The sequence below is a fragment of the Miniopterus schreibersii genome (genome assembly GCF_964146895.1).
Source record: "Miniopterus schreibersii genome assembly, chromosome: 9".
Taxonomy (NCBI): Eukaryota; Metazoa; Chordata; class Mammalia; order Chiroptera; family Miniopteridae; genus Miniopterus; species Miniopterus schreibersii.
In genome coordinates this window covers 14,032,414-14,049,397 of record NC_138118.1, presented here as the reverse complement: position 1 = coordinate 14,049,397, position 16,984 = coordinate 14,032,414, and the positions used below count along the sequence as shown (strand labels likewise).

General features: G+C 53.6%; 1 protein-coding gene across 1 annotated transcript in view; it reads right to left on the bottom strand.

The window, feature by feature from the left end:
• PLXNA4 (plexin A4) overlaps window positions 1-16,984 on the bottom strand; it is a 404,508-nt gene that overhangs the window by 15,239 nt on the left and 372,285 nt on the right. The window contains exons 26-30 of the mRNA XM_081147021.1: window positions 9,334-9,437; window positions 8,656-8,755; window positions 7,306-7,496; window positions 6,293-6,462; window positions 2,174-2,386 (exon numbers count right to left, since the gene is read on the bottom strand). Of these exons, the coding sequence (XP_081003147.1) occupies window positions 2,174-2,386; window positions 6,293-6,462; window positions 7,306-7,496; window positions 8,656-8,755; window positions 9,334-9,437 (778 nt within the window). The remainder of the gene's footprint in view (window positions 1-2,173; window positions 2,387-6,292; window positions 6,463-7,305; window positions 7,497-8,655; window positions 8,756-9,333; window positions 9,438-16,984) is intronic.

The following is a 16,984-nucleotide window of genomic DNA, read 5'->3' as shown; positions in this document are numbered from 1 at the left end:
AAGGGGGGGGTGGTGTACATCTGTCCTTCTGAACCGAGGCTGGCAGCGCCCTCGGCAGGGTGAGGTGGGAGGCCAGGCTCGCTGTGGGTCCTGAGTGAGTTCTGCACTCCGGACTTCCCTTCCCCTTTCAGGGAACCAGACAAGCTCAGAGGCCGGTCTCCCAGGGAGTGAGAGTAGGACCGATCCATTCACCGCTAAGTAAGAAGTGCTCTGGGCTTGCTCTCCAGGCCTGTCACTGTGGCTTCCTTACCCCTCCATCTCTGTACCTTCATCCCAGAATGAGAGGAGAAGGGATTTGGGACCTCAAGCAAGAGAAAAGGGCTTTCCTGAGAGCCACTGGTTGCTAAGAAACTGGTGGCATAAGGAATGGAAACCATCAAACCACTCTGAAAAATAACCAAATGGACCGGGGTTCCTCGTGACCTGTAGCAGCTGCGTGGCACACATCTCATTTAGATCGAGTGACGGGGGCCCGTCAGCCTGGCGCAGGCATTATTCTGACCTCCAGCTAACCGGCCGTGTTCTGGGAGCATCCTCTATGCAGATGTTTTATAAATGCTCCCAGGCCTTCACATCCCCGCTCACTTCCTCCCTGCCTGAGGTCCTGTCACTGAGACCTTGCATCGGTGCGGGGGCCACCAAGAGCCCAGCTGCTGCTTCTTTCTCTCTCTCTCTCCTCAAGAGCCGCTGACCACCCCACAGGGCCCGCTCCTGGCAGGTCTACTGTCAGAAGCCTGAGCCACTGTCTACGTAGAGGGAGGTAAGAGCCTCTCTTGGTGACTCAGACACAATCAGAAGCAAGAACAAAAGAGTTAGCTCTGTGACGGCCGAGGCCACATGGCCACCACATGCACGAACAGGAAGGGGCGGGGAGGGTATGAAAGAGCAGAGGGGAGAGGGAAAAGTCAACCCTTTTAGAGCTGCTACTGACGTGGCCAGGACCCCCCCGCCCCCCAGTTATTTTCTTTGTGCAAGGGAGGGCATTGCACAACTCTGAAGACATCTCTCTGTCTTTCATCGCCGAGTGAGGAACAATTTCTGGTCTTTTTTACTCTTTGAAAAGGTACCAAATTTGAGCTCCCATCCAGGTTGCCTATCTTTAAGCTCCCTTGAGAAAAGGAGAGAGGGACTCTATATCAGGCTTGTGGTGTAGACTGTGCAGGTTGGTCACTGCACAGAAGTGCTCAACAAATCAGGCACCCTGGCGGGGGGCACTTCCTTGGTAGGAAGGGCACCTCCCGCAGTTCACAAAGGATGCCACATGGGTTGGCAGAGCCTTGTCGAAAAGTGTCATAAACAGTAGAAAAGAGATTTGGGAGTCAGCTGAGTTTGGGGATCATTTTCACCTTGGCCACTTAAGCCATCTTGGGCTGACTACGCAGTCATTCTATAGGTATATTTCTTCACCTTCATGGGCACAAAATGAGGTTATGAATCCTGACCTCATATTCCAGGGCTACCGTCCTGAATAGGTAAATAAAGCGTCACCTGGTTGCTTAGCTCAGGTGCCTGGCGTACGGAGCTGATGTGGCCCAGACAAACCATAAGTGTTCTTTACCAGGGATTAGCTTTGCACAAGACAACCCAGCTCCCCAGCTTACAGGTGACCCTCGGGTCGCTCTGCCTGAGACTATAATCAGATCAGGGTCGCTATGACTGAGAACACAATGCCAGGCCCAGGGCAGCAAGAGCTCACCATGCGAGAGTCAAGGGACCGAGACAGTGAGAAACGGTTCAGAGTGACAATGATATCCCCACAGGACACCAGGGGAATTGTTGGATGGACAGGGGCAGATGCGGAGAGGCCTCCAGCCTTTTTGTGGCAAAACGTTATTCAGTCCCTTGAAAACTTTTCTATTTTTATTTTTGTTATTTATTTACTTTTGGTGGGGATTACAGCAGGGGCCTATTTTTCCTTCCTGGGTCTAGAAAGTATTTCAGCCACTAAGACCTAAGCTTTCCATGCAGGGAAGCAGAGCCCGGGGCCACTTCTAGCCAAGTTTGGAAGTTCTTGGTCAGCTGCTAATACAGGGTGTGTGTGGATGTGGGTGCTGCAGTTGCAGGATAGGGCCTTGTGAATGACTCGTCTGTAAGCCCCAGCCCCCCGTGGAGGGAGAAGAGGACCCCTAGTCAGGGAAGCTTCCAGCCTTGGCGCCCCCAGCCTGGCACTTACCTCTCTACCCAGTTCTTGTAGCTGGGGATGTCCTTGGCATAGAGCAGCTTGTTGGAGGGGGAGTCCTTGCCCAGCCGGTGCTCCGACGTGGAGCAGGAGTCCATGAAGGTCTGGGCCACCACAGAGAGGCAGGCATCCGTGATGCTGTTCTTGTGGATGTCAAACACAAACTGGGGGTTCTTGATCATGTTGACCCAGAAGCGCAGCGGCAGACTGTGGAGGGAAGAGGCACACAGTCAGGGGGGATGGGGTGAGGGGCCGTAGCTTGGCCCGGACAGTTCTCTGGAGAAAGAGAAGAGGCTGGGAACCAATAGTTCTTAAGGGCCATCTCTATGCCACCAATTTACCTGTCTGGAAACTGAGGATGGGCAAGGCTGACTAGCCCATCCAGAGAGACAACATGGACGGGCCCTGGCCAGGGTGTGGTGCCCAGCCGGGACTGCACAGCTCAGTCCCCCTCACAGCTCAGGCTCTGGGGTGGGAGGAGACACGATGGGTGCTGTGAGGTGGAATTCCTGACTCTCTTTTCCACTGTCTGCCTCCTATGCCAGATACAAGGCACATCCAGTCGGCAAACCCTAAAGCACAGCCTGGAATCTAGGCTTTGTGTCTTGTTCTCTGCCATGTGTGGTAGGACTCGGGAGAAGCCACACCTTCTGCCCTGCCTGGGAACATCGGCTTATTCCTACATAGTGAAGGACTAGAGTGGAGCAGTTTTAGGGGAGCTGACTGACTTCTCATTTCCGAGTTGGCAGCATAGAAAACCCACCTTCACAGCCCCTCATCTGCCCCACCTCTTCCCTCCTTCCCCTCCCTCTTTCTTCCAGTTGGCACCTACTGCATACCAGGAACCGTGCTAGCAACGGGAGATGCCGTGTGACTAGGACACATCCTGTGCCTTCTGCATTCTGGTGGGTTCCTGGGGAAGTCAGACATGCAGCCAAGGATGTGCTCTGAGGAGTATCCATGCCAGAAGTGAAGGATGTGTGGGTCCACCGTGGGACACTGGGAAGTGCAATCAAGGCCACCCAGAGGGAAGTGGCTAGAAAGTCTTCACAGAGGGGATGACCCTTGATGGTTTGAGTTTTAAAGGTGCACAGGGGTTCCTTAGCTGGAAGAGGTCTGGACAAAGTGTTGGGGGGAAGAAGGTGCTGCCGGTAGGGGCCTCAGCTAAAAAAGGCCAAGAGGAGAAAAACCGTGCATGGTGGTCTGGTAACTGTCAGTCACTCTCTGTTGCTAGAAAGGGTCCCCGGGCATTGGGGAAACCTGCCCACCTGCCCTCTGCTGGCTCTCTGATTCTGTGGCTTCCAGCCAGCCACTGACACGCAGGTGAGGAAGCAGGGTGGCACCAACCAAGGGATCTCGATTTCCCTCCCTCTGCCCCACCACCTCGCCTCCTGCCACTTGCCTCATGTTTTGGTTGCCGTTCTCACTGTTACGTTCCTATGTGCTTGGCTAGCCTCTCAGAACTTAAAACTCTTTGAATTACATATTTCAATGCAGTGTGTATGATATAAGTGCTGTATTCCCAGCAATCAGTACATACATTCAACAAATGCTATAAATACAGCCAGACCTCACATTCAAAACTGTCAATAAGTATTTAAGTTCCCACAAAGTGTGCATCGCAGGGCGTGGCAGGCAGTGTCAAGTCTGACCATGTTAAGCGGCACCTGTTTCACCCTGGGAAATTCAGATAGAAAATAAAGGGACAGCACAGAGAGTCATGACCTAGGGGTGGAAGTCAGAGTCACAGCAGCTGCCCAGGGGGAGACCATGACAGCTGGGCTCAGAACCCTGCCCAGCCGATATGGTCTCCTGTCCACACCTTCCTGTTTCCAGAAGTACGGCCCTGAGGAGGGACCCTGAGAGCCCATATTTGCTGCATGGTTGTTTTTCCCCTCCTTAAGCCAGTTGTGCTGATGGCAAATCAAACCAGGAAGCCAGGGCACCACAGCGAGTCTCCTGCCTAATGAAATATTAGCATATTATTAACATTAGCCCTGGATTAATCTCTGGTTGATTGCAGCCACTCAGGCTAAATGAGCAGGTCTATTTAAAAGAGACAAGGTAGGGAATGTGGAAGGAGGAGGTAGGGAGAAGGTGAGTTACAACTTTGGCCAGGAATAAAGAAATACTCTCTTTTCAATCAGGGACAATAAACTCTAAGTCAATATGTAGATCCCATAATTCCCAGATTAACTGCTGCTTGCATGGGTAGCAATGACAAGGGCCAGGGGAGTGTCATTTGGTGAAAGACCCCGAGCCTGGTACCGTTCTCCACTGCCCGGCCTCCCTGGGGACTGGGGTCCTCTGTGAATTGAGCACCTGAGAAGAAATGGCTCGAAGGGTGGTTCTACTCCCACCCCAAGGACATTGTGACATCCTATGGTGGCCTTACCCCAGTAGGGCGTATAGGCCGAAACACACAATTTAGGTACTATTTCAGGTAATCTGCCTATAATGGGCTACAAGGGCATGTAGGGAGGTTTTGAAAACACCAGCTCTCCCCAGCCAGACCAAGATGCCTGGACAGCGTGTTTCTTATATTTTGAAGACTGCTGACCTCAGTTGGGTGATAAGTGGGAAGACTCACTGGCAGAGAGGAGGAAATTTAGCAGGTCGGGACGTGCCCCTTGGAATAATTCTGCCTGTGATTGCTAACCACCACCTTACTCAGAGGCAGGCTGGCTGGCTGTCAGGCTCTGGGCTGGTTGTCAGCGTCCCTGGCTGTGCCCAGTGCCATGAGAGATCAGACCGGGCAGGACGTTAGAGGCGCGAACAGCCTCGGCCCTGTGTTACTGCATTGAATGAGGAATCCAGACTCTCAGTCTTATTTCAGAAAGGCTGGAGAAGTCCGTGATGGAAGATCTCTTGTGGAGAATTAGCGTGGGGGTAAACCCTGCTCTTCAGACCCATGGTCCAGACCTGTGTTCCTGCCCAGTTTCTCAGTGCCAGGGGAGGTCGCACTATTCCTCAGGTAAGGAGATGAAGAGACAGAGCCTACCTCCTTCAGTAATGTTTTAGTACCACGGGCTGACTTCTGCCCTCATCTGTGTTTCAGTTTGGGGCTCCGGGCCTGATGTCAGGGTGCCTGGCTGTGCCCTAGCGCTATGCCAGTCCTCGCAGGTGGCAGGTGCTAGGAAGAAGGCTCATGCTGCCTTGGAAGAATGTCCTCAGGAAGAACAAGGGACAGGAAGGCACTTCTCAACTGAGGGGACTCAATGTGAGCCAGCTTTGTTTGCCTGCGCTGTGTGGAAGTCTCAAGTAGAGACCATCCTGGCCCTGCACCTTCATGAATATTTATTGAGTCCCAGCTCTGTGCAAGGTCTATCCCCAGTGCTGAATACTGATGTGTGACCTTGCAGTCTCAACTGGAACACGAACTGCTCACAAACCAAGGGAAAGGGTGGTACACAGTAAAGGAGACAGAGACCAGAGTGAGACACCCAGCGTGACAGTCAGAGTCGTATTGTCCCCAAGGCAGACAAAGTAGTTGTGGGGAGGTCTCTTCCCCACAGGGAGTTTGGAAAAGGACTTTGTGGGAAGGAAAGACCATCGCTTCTTGAACAGAACAGAAATACCCCTCCAAACCTGCTGAGGAGTCACTGTTAGACCCGCCCCTCTGTAATCCAGGTGCACACAGGCCTCTGTCCAAAATGCTGCCTGCCTGTGTCTCAGCCGCATCTCAGCCCACAGAGGGCAGGGGCGCTGTCCGATCACCTCTGTACCCTCAGTGCCCAGCCACAGAGGGCAGGGGCCATCCGATCACCTCTGTACCCTCAGTGTCCAGCACAATGTCAGGCACACAAGAGGTACCTGGCCATGAGAGCGACCTGGCCCCAACATTTGGCAGGTTATATTTTGCTCATTTAGTTGGCTACATAAATGTTTTTAATTGATTGACTGATCGCTTGGAAAGAAGGATGATTGGACTGGTGGGAAGTGAGAGAGGAAGAAGAAGTGAGCTTAAAGCAGTAGGAGAGGGTGGGCAGGCCCAGAGAGAGCCTGCACCGAGTCCCTGCTGGTGGACACCACCCGCCCTTCTCACAATGGCCTGCAGCCACCACCATGGGCTCCGCCGGCCTCCCGACTTGTCCCTGCTCTTCCTTCACTCACCAGTTGCTTTTCCAGGTGTGGCGGACATGCGGGTCGTGAATGCCATGCTTATCGGCCTGCTCATCCAGGAAGTCAAACATGTACTTGATGGCCAAGGGCAGGGCGGAGCCGCGGTGCGCGGTGCTGAAGATGGTCTCGAACAGGTCGTCCACAAACTTCTGCAGCGTGCCCTGGGGAGGAGGGCGCACAAGGCAACTCAGCTCCGCAGGGAGCGCTCAGGACGGCTCTGTAATCCGCCTCGCAGACTGGGGAGGGGGGACCCCAAAGAGCCGGCCAGCTTGGGTGAAATCGGGGAAGCGCATGTATTAAATTTCCCCCCTCTTCATCTGTCTCTAACGGCGCTACATTTCCGCTGCTCGTGGGAAATGGATACACCACTGATGACTGGGCCTAAGCAAGCCTTCCTCTGCCAACAACACGGTTTGGTTTAACACCCTCTGGCGGTGTTATTTCAGCACTTTTCACAAATGCTAATGAGCAACTCTCTGGGTCAGGGCAGACAAACACAAGCTGCTGGTTTGGTTCGGGAATTATTCAGGCCGGCTAACGAGCAGTTACCGTGTGGCTGTGCGCAGAGCAGCGCCCAGGCCAGCCCCCAAGCGACAGCCTCGGCAGGCACAGAATGTCCCCAGAAGCTGCATGGGAACCGGGGCCTGGAAAGTCACTGATGGGCCCCCTCTCCATCACTAGAGAGTGTGTGACACCCAGAGAGGAGCCGTTCTTTCAGGGGATGGCAGAAGAACGTGAATAGATGCGGCTGGTGCCTCTATATTTGAGAGAGGGCACAGGGAAGGAAATGAAACTTTGGACTGGGTGCCAACACTGATGTAGGGGTGGGTTTGCCTGGAGCACCAGGTTGAAAGTATCCTGAGGTTCTGTGCACGGAAGGAGTGCTGGGTGGCGCCCGCCATGAGTGGGTAATGGAGGGGCACTCTCGCAGCTCGGGCATCTCTGGGGGGGGTGAAGTCCCTTCCCATACCCGCATGTGCCCCGCGCCATCTGAAATCTGATACCTTAGTGGCCAGCAGTCGTGTCAGATAGATTTCAGACACCATCTTGCTCCCCCGGTCACCCTCCTTCTGGTCCCCGTGCTCATGGTTCTTCACCAGGTGCCACATCTTGACTCCACTTTCCAGGTCAGGCGTGATCATGGGTGTGCGAGAGCGGAGGCTGTCGGGGCTGCCCGTGTACCGGATCATGTTTTCTGCCAATGCAACGGGCCACATGTGAGGTCACGCAGCGTCCCTTGCTCGCAGCACCCCTGCTCCAGCCGGGGCCGCTACTGTCCGATCCTTCCTGCAGGTTTCCGCCGTCATCACCCTGCCTCGGCTTAGTCCATTCCCTGGAACTGGGGGGGCCTTTCCCGCCCCCCACCCCCAGGACACCTGTGGCTACTTCACCCCTCCTCTGCCCCTCCCTCCTGTGCTTGCATCTTGCCAGCCCTTAATTATTCAATTTGTAAAGGGATAAGCTTGTCCTCTTTTACACTTTTCCTTGTAAGAGCTCTCAAGTCATGTCTCAGGATGTGTTCTGTGTAGCCAATTAAGGACCAACGTAAGAGCAGGTAGCCTGTCTCCCTAATGACTGTGGGCCAGCCTGGTAATTGTCTTGTCAACTGCTCACCTTCACCCTCCCTTCAGGCCTGGGCCTCTTCTTTCCCCTTCTTTGCTGAAATATGAGGTCTGGTGAAATGAGGGGTGAGCAGAAAAGATCAAGGTCCTACTGTGTGCAGCACTGTTCTATGTTTTCTTCTATTGATTTTGCAGAAGGATCCTGTCATTTTGGGAGTTTTTTTCAAGCCTTGTTTTGCTCAGAAAACCAGGTCTCATTGCAATCGGGCAGCTGGCCCCAAGGCACACAGATGGTGGCAGGACAGGGTGGCACCTGGGCTTCCAGCCCACGTCCGGTGCCCCTCCCCCCCACCCCAGAGCCGGGGACCTGGGGCCTGCACCTTCCCTTAAATGCTTCATAACACTGTGATCTTTACACGTTGTGTGGCCTCCGTGCATCTGAGTTATAATTTGCTAATCTGCATAATAGGGGGAAATAATAATTATTTAATCCACTGGATTGTTATGAACCGATAATGAGTTTCACGCAGTGAAAGCGTCTTCTCGCTTGCAAGATGCTCAGAAAGGTTAGAGTTTCCTCCTGCTCGAGGGGGTGTAGGCTCTGCTCCTGGATCAGAGTTCCCACCTGGGACTAGGGGCTCCTCCCCAGCCACTCTCCTCTCCTACAGCCAGCCTGCCTGACTCACCCCCCACTCCCTGCCCTGGGGGTCCACCGCCGCCCAGCGGTGCAGCCTTCCCGACAGCGGCTGCTCAGGGCATCCTCTCCTCCCCAGGACAGTTCCATGAACTCACCATATTTACTTGCCGAAGTCCTGGAGACAGTGGAGTTGTTCACTGCATTGTAGGCTGTCACCTGCTTGGACACTAAAGCCACCACAGAACCATCGGGCACCTACAGGGAAAAAGCTCCTGAGGGCCTGTGCACAGAAGCTCTGCCACCCCAGAAAATAAGGACAAGCCAGGATCAACTGGGTCCTCACCAGGGAGCTAGGGGACTTGGGAGGCTGTCGGCTCTCCTTTGATCTGGGTACTGAACAGTGTCTGTGTTGTGACTCACTCTTGGAGGGTCTCTGCAAGAGCTTCTCTCTAGCACCCTCTCTCCTGACGCTTCCTGAGAGCACCCAGGAATTATCCAGGAATTATCTGAGAAAGGGCCCAACACCTGCAACACTCAGGCTTACTAATGGATCCCAAGTCCGGGGAAATAGGAGACTTTCTCCTGGGGACTCCGCTCATGTCCTGAAGGAAGCAGGACAGTTAGCATCCTGTCTCCAAGGAGGGCAGGTTCCTGCTGGGGGATGTCAGTTTTCCCTGGGTCACTAGGGGAACATGAGGTGCTGGGATCTGATGAGGACGTGGTGTTAGGGCTTGGTGTCTAGCCTCGGGGGACTCTGTTATTCAGGGACTGAGACTGCCAGCGAACTGGCTGCCCTGCTAGCCAGCCCCTCATCCCTTCCGCAGTCACGTCACCTGGTAATGGGCCAGGGTGTTCAGTCTCTTCCAGTCGTTCTCAATCTTGGTGGTGAGGTCTTCATCCTGCAGGATCATCCTTGCTCCGCTGCCTTGTCGCCACTCTGCAGAAGGAGCAGTGGCAGCTCAGAGAGGCCATCAGGGCCCTTCCGTTAGGATCCTGAGGACCCCTGTGTGGGCACCCCACACAGCCATCTCAAGGGGCACCCATGAACAGACGAGTGCTGCCAGATGTTCCCCGAGGAGGGGGTGCAGAAGCTCTCAGTGCAGAGGGGCCCTGAGTCCCAGTTCTGGTTTTCATCCCAACAAACTAAGTGACAGGAACAGGGATAATATCGCTTGTCCTGCCTGCCTGCCTGTTCTCTGAGTGGCCACATCTGTGGGGAGCAGACACTTAGTAAATGCTGGCTGAGTGAACGAGGCAGGTGGAGGCAAGTAAGGAAGCACTAAGCTAATGCAAGGCGGTACAGTCATGCCACATACTCGTTTGCTTGATTGCAAGGTCTTGGAGCTAAGGAGACCTAGGCTGCAGGTCCAGTACTGTGCATTCTGTTCCTATGCCAGGGTTGTGTCCCTCCCTGAAAGCCAGCAGGTGGGTCACCCTTGGGAGGGAGCCTGGGTAACAGTGAGTGGAGAGATCTGCAGAACCTACTCTCATGCCAGAAACAGCCCCTCCCACAGAGCTGATGTACATAACAGCATCTCTGGGATCTACCCAACACCTAATTAGCTGATGCTGTAGGTATATACTTACACCCCCACATTCTCCTCATGGGCCCAGACACCTACGACACCAGGCCAGCTGATGGATCCCATATGGGCAAGCAGGAGGCTGTTTCTCATCAGTCAAATCCCCATCAGCACACGTGGCATGAATCACGTGGCTATGAAGAAGTGCGCATTCCAGTCTTGAAAAGTACACACATGGAAACCGGGTAAATGCAGACACACCAGCTCTTGAGCATGTGCATGTACATGCCCGCACACGCATACACACTCACACGCACACACCAGAAAGGAAAACAGCCTTTTAAAATGAGTGCAACATGTGTTCCAACCAGGAAGCCAGAAGCCTGGTTTCCAGGCAGCCACAGCTGCCCTCCACGCCTCACAGATGCTCATGCTTGGGAAACGTGCAAAGCACTGGGATTTGTAGAGTGCAGTTAGGGGCTGGAATGAGTTGCCCACAGTCCTTGCCTGACCCCACCATGGATTTTTCCTATAGGCCACAGAGACACATTTCAGATTCCCTCCCTCCATTCCTCTCTGGTCAAGGCTGAACTGTGGGTCCATGACCAGCTGCATTTGTGGCACAGAGAGCACCGATTCCTTCCTGCCTGTGCACTTGGCATGGCCAGTGCTACAGATGAAAAAACAGGCTCAGAGAGGGAGCTGACTGCCCTTAGAAGTAGCAGAGATGCTCCTAATACCCAAGCCCCTGCCTCCAGCTCCTGGGCTCCCTGCTGCCTGGTTTAGAGCCTCATGTAGTGTCCAACCATCCCAGGAATGAAAACATAAGGATGCCACTCATGCTCACCGGAGTGGCGGAGTCTTGATAGGCCTCTGGGGACCACCCATCACTTAGTACTGTTGGTGACACAGCTGGAATTAATCCTGGCGATTAGGGCCTCGGGGCAGGTAGGATAGTGAGAAAAAGGGAAAACATCCCATGGAGGCACTGGGTCATGGGTGTTGTTTGTTTGAGTTGTTTTATTTGTGTGGGTTTTAAAATTTCATGTAGCTATGTATGGATATATAGGTGCATGCTTCTCCTGGGACAAAAGGAGATTATCTTCCAGCTGGTCAGGCAGCTGACAGGCGGTTCATTCAGACCCTGGTGAAGCCCAGCCTCGGCTGTGGAACACAGCAGTGCTATCCTTTATCCCAGTGACACTGCGGCGCCTAACAGACAGAGCCTCTTGGGTGTCCCCTGCTTGCCTGGTGAGTGAAGCCAGGCCCATTAAGTCAGGCCACATGGGGGTGGGGGACACTATAGACAGACTGGGGGCACAGAAGACAGTGTTCTGCATTCCCCAGGTGGGGTCTGGAGGAGAAACCTGGATGAGCTCTGGACACTAAGCCCACTGGCTGGGCCCAAGGGAGAGGGAGGTCTCCTTCACTGAAGTGGCTGTGGGCTTTGCCAAGACTAGACAGGGAAGGCACAAGCAGGGACCAGCATTCTGGTTTAGCAGCTGCACTGCACCCCTTGCTGATGGAGTCGGGGATCTCAGTGGGCTCTGGACAAGCCGCACAGCCTGAGGGACGCAGCAATGACAGTGCATTCTGGAGCCGATGCGGGCTTTCTTCCCTGTTGCATAACTGCCGAGCTGTGCAGTGCGCAGCCTGGGTGGCTGTACCCAGCACTTCTGGCTGAGTCCTGTCCAGTAATTATGTAAGCAAATGAAAGTCAGGCTTCCTATGCCCCCAGCTGAAAAAAGTAGGGCAGACCATGGCCATGTGCACCCCCGAGCAGTTAGGGATGATGGCTTGTCCTTGGAATAAAAAATGATGCTGCTAGAAGCCAACCAGCAGGACCAGCCCAGTACTTGGAGCATAGCGAGCACTGGATGAGTCTTTCTTAAAGGAATATGACTAGGTGGGTGAACGAATGAAGGGGACAAGTGTGTGAGCGAGTGTGTGATGGGGACCCTTTTCCAAGTAGGAGATGTTGACCTGGGTGTTGGTGTCCACAGTAGGCAGACAGTGAGCTAAGTTAGAGGTGAACTGTGAGCTACTCTGTTAGCAACTGGGCACACTGGGTGATCAGAAGTCCTCAAAAATACAGCCAGCCATGTCTACTGCCAGAAATAAAAGCTCTCTTAAAATGCAATTATTCATTCTTCTTATTTTATGACCTGGAGTTGGCAGCTCACCCCCAGGGCCTGCAGGAAAGAAGCAAGGCCAAGGGTAGTGGCCAGCTCACCAGAAGGCGGGTGAGAGTGGAGTGCCGCAGGAGGGCAGGCGATTCTCTGGCACCGACTAATTTAAGTGGACTAACGTGGAAATCTGTCCCTCAAAGTCACTGTCCTCTGCCCAAGGGCCTTAGTTTTATCTGTCGGTCAGAACACAATTCGCTTCCCTGTTTATCCGCTCTCCTTCCTCTCCTGGCCAGCCACGGCCCCTGTTTCCCTAGGCTCATATGGAATGTTCCATCCCTCGGCTTTCCAGAGTGCTCAGCACTGCTTCATGGCCTTCACTCCACAGAAGCATGAGCTGGGGAGTTCCAGAGTCAAGATGGGACCTGGAAAAGCCAAGGTCAAAGGCTCCTTCCTGCCCCCAAAGCAGTCCATCCCCCCAAGGGCATGGCGGTTTCATGGAATCGCATCCTTACCCAGCAGGAAAGGACCCCACAGCAGGCCAGGCCAGCTGAGGGTGAGGCCGGGCTGCCACCTTCAGCTCAAGGACAGCAGCTTGGTGCCCTTGGCAGTGTACCTGGCTGGCTGGCTGGCTCGGTTAGCCTCTGAGGCCCCGCGCGTTGTGCCACATGCACTGCTGCTTACTCACAGGCTTAGTTTTAAGAATAGCAGTGAAAATCAGTTGAACCCAGGTCTTCTAGTCCTAACCTCTCTTCCCAAGCATGCTCCTCATCAGGTAGGCTCCTTCAGTCTTGCCCATAAACACAGCACTAAAAGCATCTCTCTCTTGGGCCCACACCTTGCTATGTATGAGGTGACCCTGTTAGAACAGCCCAGGAAAGATGCGACAGCTGGGTCAGTAGCCAGTGTCCTCCAGGAGAATGCCCAGCCTCCTGGACAGCTTTGCCTGCCATGCACACTGTGAGAGACTGGGAGGGTACCAAACGGTGTGGCACTCCAAGCTTGGTGGCAGCCCCCAGGAATCCCGAGACAGTGGCTCCTCACACGCCTGCTCTGACGGGGCAGCTGCTGTCCCATCTGATGAGCAGAGTCGCTTGCAGCCAGCATGTTGGACATCGGGAGCTGTGTTCTCACATTTTTTCAGACACGGTTTCCTGAGTATCCCCAGTGTGTCAAGGTCTGGGCCAGCAGGATGCTATACAGTTAAATAAGCAGACAAGCAAAATCAAAGCCCTAGCCCTGGAGGGCTGCCTGTATGCAGTGTTTTGTGGAGAGCAGTGAATTGAGGGTTCAGGTGATCAGAGCTGGACGGAGGGGGGAGGAAGAGCAGGGTCTGTGGGGTCAGGGGAGGGGAGGCAGCCAGGGCTGAATGCTGAAGGGCCAATGGCCTTTTGCCTCACTTAGTATGGGGACAGGAGTTCAGGTCCAAGGGTGCCATTTATGTGACGCATCCAGGGATCCATGCGTGTGGGCCTTTGTGGGAGGCAGTGGAAGGAAGAGTCTGGAGAGGCGCACGCAAGACAGGAATTGAGTTAAGATGATCTGGGACGTCATGCCAGGGCGTCTCGGGTGGAGCCGAGGGCCACAGAGACGGGGGGTGGTGGTGTGAGTGAGAAGGGAACGGGGCCCCACCAAAGACGGCTGCCTTAGGGCCTGGGCTGAGGCAGTGGGGCAGGGATGGAGGTATAGGGGATGTCCAGGAGATAGACCAGAGACTGTTTGGAGATTCTATGGGAGAGAGGAGCTGGGGGCTCCATGGTGTGCTCCCGAGTTTGTGAGAAGGTATCCAGGGAAAGAGTAGGGGTTCACCTGCAGGCTGACCCTGGAAGGAGACACTGGAACTGCACACATCACTGGCCCAGCTCCTGGAGGGTCCCTGCCCACCAGCAGGCGCTACACTGAGAGGCAAACCCTCCCCGAAGTGCACAACCCCTCCCTAGCTCTGACCCTCCTGGAGTGTGCTTGCCGGCAGGAGCGTGGTACACAGCCACCCACACACTCACAGACATAAGCACACACTCATGAACACACACTCATGCACACACAGGCATGCACACACCTCATTTTACCCAGGCCAGGACCCAGAGGCTTTACAGCAACCCCCCATCCCCTCCCCGGTCCAGTCTTTCTGCCACCATCTGTCCTCAGACCCATCATGGGAAGCTTTAGGAGGGCTGACCTGAGGGGGCAAGGGAGAAAGGAGGTGCCCACAGGCTGGTTAGAATTGGCGGGGTCAACCCTCATGATCCACGAGGCACGGACTTCACAGCTAGCTGCTTGCACTCCACCCCAGGCCACCTTCCCTCACCTCAGCACACTGAGAACAGGTCCTCACCAGGAGCACACACCAACCCTGCACAGAGCCCACTCTACCTCCAAAAGCAGGTCCTGAGCAGAAATCTGGAGGAGACATGACTACTGCTGCACCCCGTTAGCAGCTGAGTCCATGGAGGCACCCAGCAGAGCCCTGACACCCTCAACGCCTGGCCGCTCCAAAGCGCAGGAGTGCACATCAGAGGAGAGCTGAGGGGGCAGTGCCAGGATCAGTGTCACCGCAAACAAGGTCTGAAAAACTGACTTGGGAGCAGAGGGTGGACCATCTGAATACGCTTTGTTTAAAAAAATTATTGCTTGAGCAAGTTCAAAAACATAAAATAATTGAACTATGAACTGTGGTGCTTAAAAGAAGACATTCCTAAATAGAACTGTGCCGTCAGCATTTTAGGCTCCAGGTCTTTGCAAACCGAAAGCGCCTGGCACTGGCTAGTGTTGCTCTGTGGGTAAGTCTGGAGCGAAAGGAAAAAGAAGATTGTGCTCTGCCACCCGATTTAAGAGAGATGAGCTGAAGCTTAATGGATATTCTTGAATATGGGACACAGAGGCTCTGGTGTCACTTGGGCAGTGTGCTGGGTCAGAGAAGAGTTAAAAAGGCAGGTGGTGGGCAGAGGACAGAGGTAAGGTGACTCTGGTATCATATGCATGGCACCAGGAGCAAACTGCTAGCTCTGACCTCCCCAGCTCCCGCCCTGCAGCTTCTGCCCTGCAGCCCGGTGCCCTGCTCCAGGCTCCAAGCACAAAGGACAGACACACTCACAGTCCAATTTGTTACACTTCCACCTTCCAGGGAGAGAGGGAGGTGAAGTAAAAAAGAAAAAAAAAATCCCATTATCTTTATCTGTCCTTCCCATCAGGTGCAGCGGAAAATGCAAACTGGGGAGACAGCTGCTGTGAACTCTTTATATTTCACTCAGAAGATAGTGTATCTTTTTATTGCATACAGGAATTACTTATTTGAAAAAATATATCCTTTCAGCGGGACTTGAATGGCAAGACAGAGGGGGTGGCGGAGTTCCGGGGGCTATTGATAGAGCATTTGCATTAAACCAGAGGAATCTCTGGAGGTCAAGGCCGCTGCAGAGAACGCGTGGGCGGAAATGGGTGTTCTCTCCACCTCCCTGTGGTGTGCCCAGGGCCCGGGCTCTGTGCCCACTTCTGCGCCACGGAACAGAATGGTACCAATTACTTCCTCTGGGGAGTGTAGGGAGGAGACAAAAAGATTCTCATGGCTCAGAAAGAGGGCTGTCCTGCCTTCTGCTACACTGGTGCCCCCATGCCTGGCACAGAGCTTGCCCCAAGGTAGCCCCTTATGTACGCTGGTTGAAGAGTTTAGCAATGCAAGGGGGTACCTGTACCCAATACCTGTGGGTGGAAAGGGGCAGACACCTAGTGAGAACAAAGTCTCGTACAGCAGAGGGGGTGCCCTTGGCACTGAGCTTTGAGAGCTCCCAAAGACCCACCTGCCCCAGCACAGCCCCCGGCCCCTGCCCGGTGATGTCTTTCCTCCCCTAGATTCCAACAAACTGAAATGAAGGCGGGCCCTGTGTCCTTCACTTTGACTCCTGTGATGGGTAATTTTATGTGTCATCTTGGCTGGGCTGTGGCACCCAAACGTTATTCTGGATGTTTCTGTGGGGGTGTTTTTAGATGAGATTAACAGTTAAATTGGTGGACTCTGAGTAAAGCAAATTGTCCTCCATAATGTGAGTGGGCCTCATTCAGTCAGGTGAAGGCCCTAAGAGAACAAGAGACTGACCTTCCCCTGAGCAAGAGGGAATTCAGTTCGGCCAACAGAAGGCCTTCGGACTTGAACTGCAACGTTGGCTCTTCCTTGGGTCGCCAGCTGGCTGGCCTACCTTGTAGATCTTAGACTTGCCAGACTCCAGGCTATAGACTGGATGCTTGTGTCCCCCAAAATTCATATGTTGAAACCCTAACCCTCCAATGTGACGATATTAGAAGGTGGGGCCTTTGGGAGGTGATTAGGTCATCAGGGTGAAGCCCTAAGAATGGGATTAGTGCCCTTATAAAGGGACCTCAGAGGATCCCTTCCATTTTCAGCCATGTGAGGACACAGTGAGAAGGCGCCAACTAGAAAGTGATCCTCACCAGACTCCAAATCTGCCAGCTGTTGCTTGTAAGGCACCCGGTCTGTGGCATGTCTTAGCAGCCCAACCGGACGAAGACTCCATCATCCTGTGAGCCAATTCCTTAAAATCTCTCTCTTCCCACAGATACATATCTCTATCATCTATCTATCTATCTATCTATCTATCTATCTATCTATCTATCTATCTATCTATCTATCTATCTATCTATCATCTATCATCTATCTATCATCTATCTATCTATCTATCTATCTATCTATCTATCTATCTATCTATCTATCTATCATCTATCTATCATCTATCATCTATCTATCATCTATCTATCTATCTATCTATCTATCTATCTATCTATCTATCTATCTATCTATCTATCTATCATCTATCTATCTA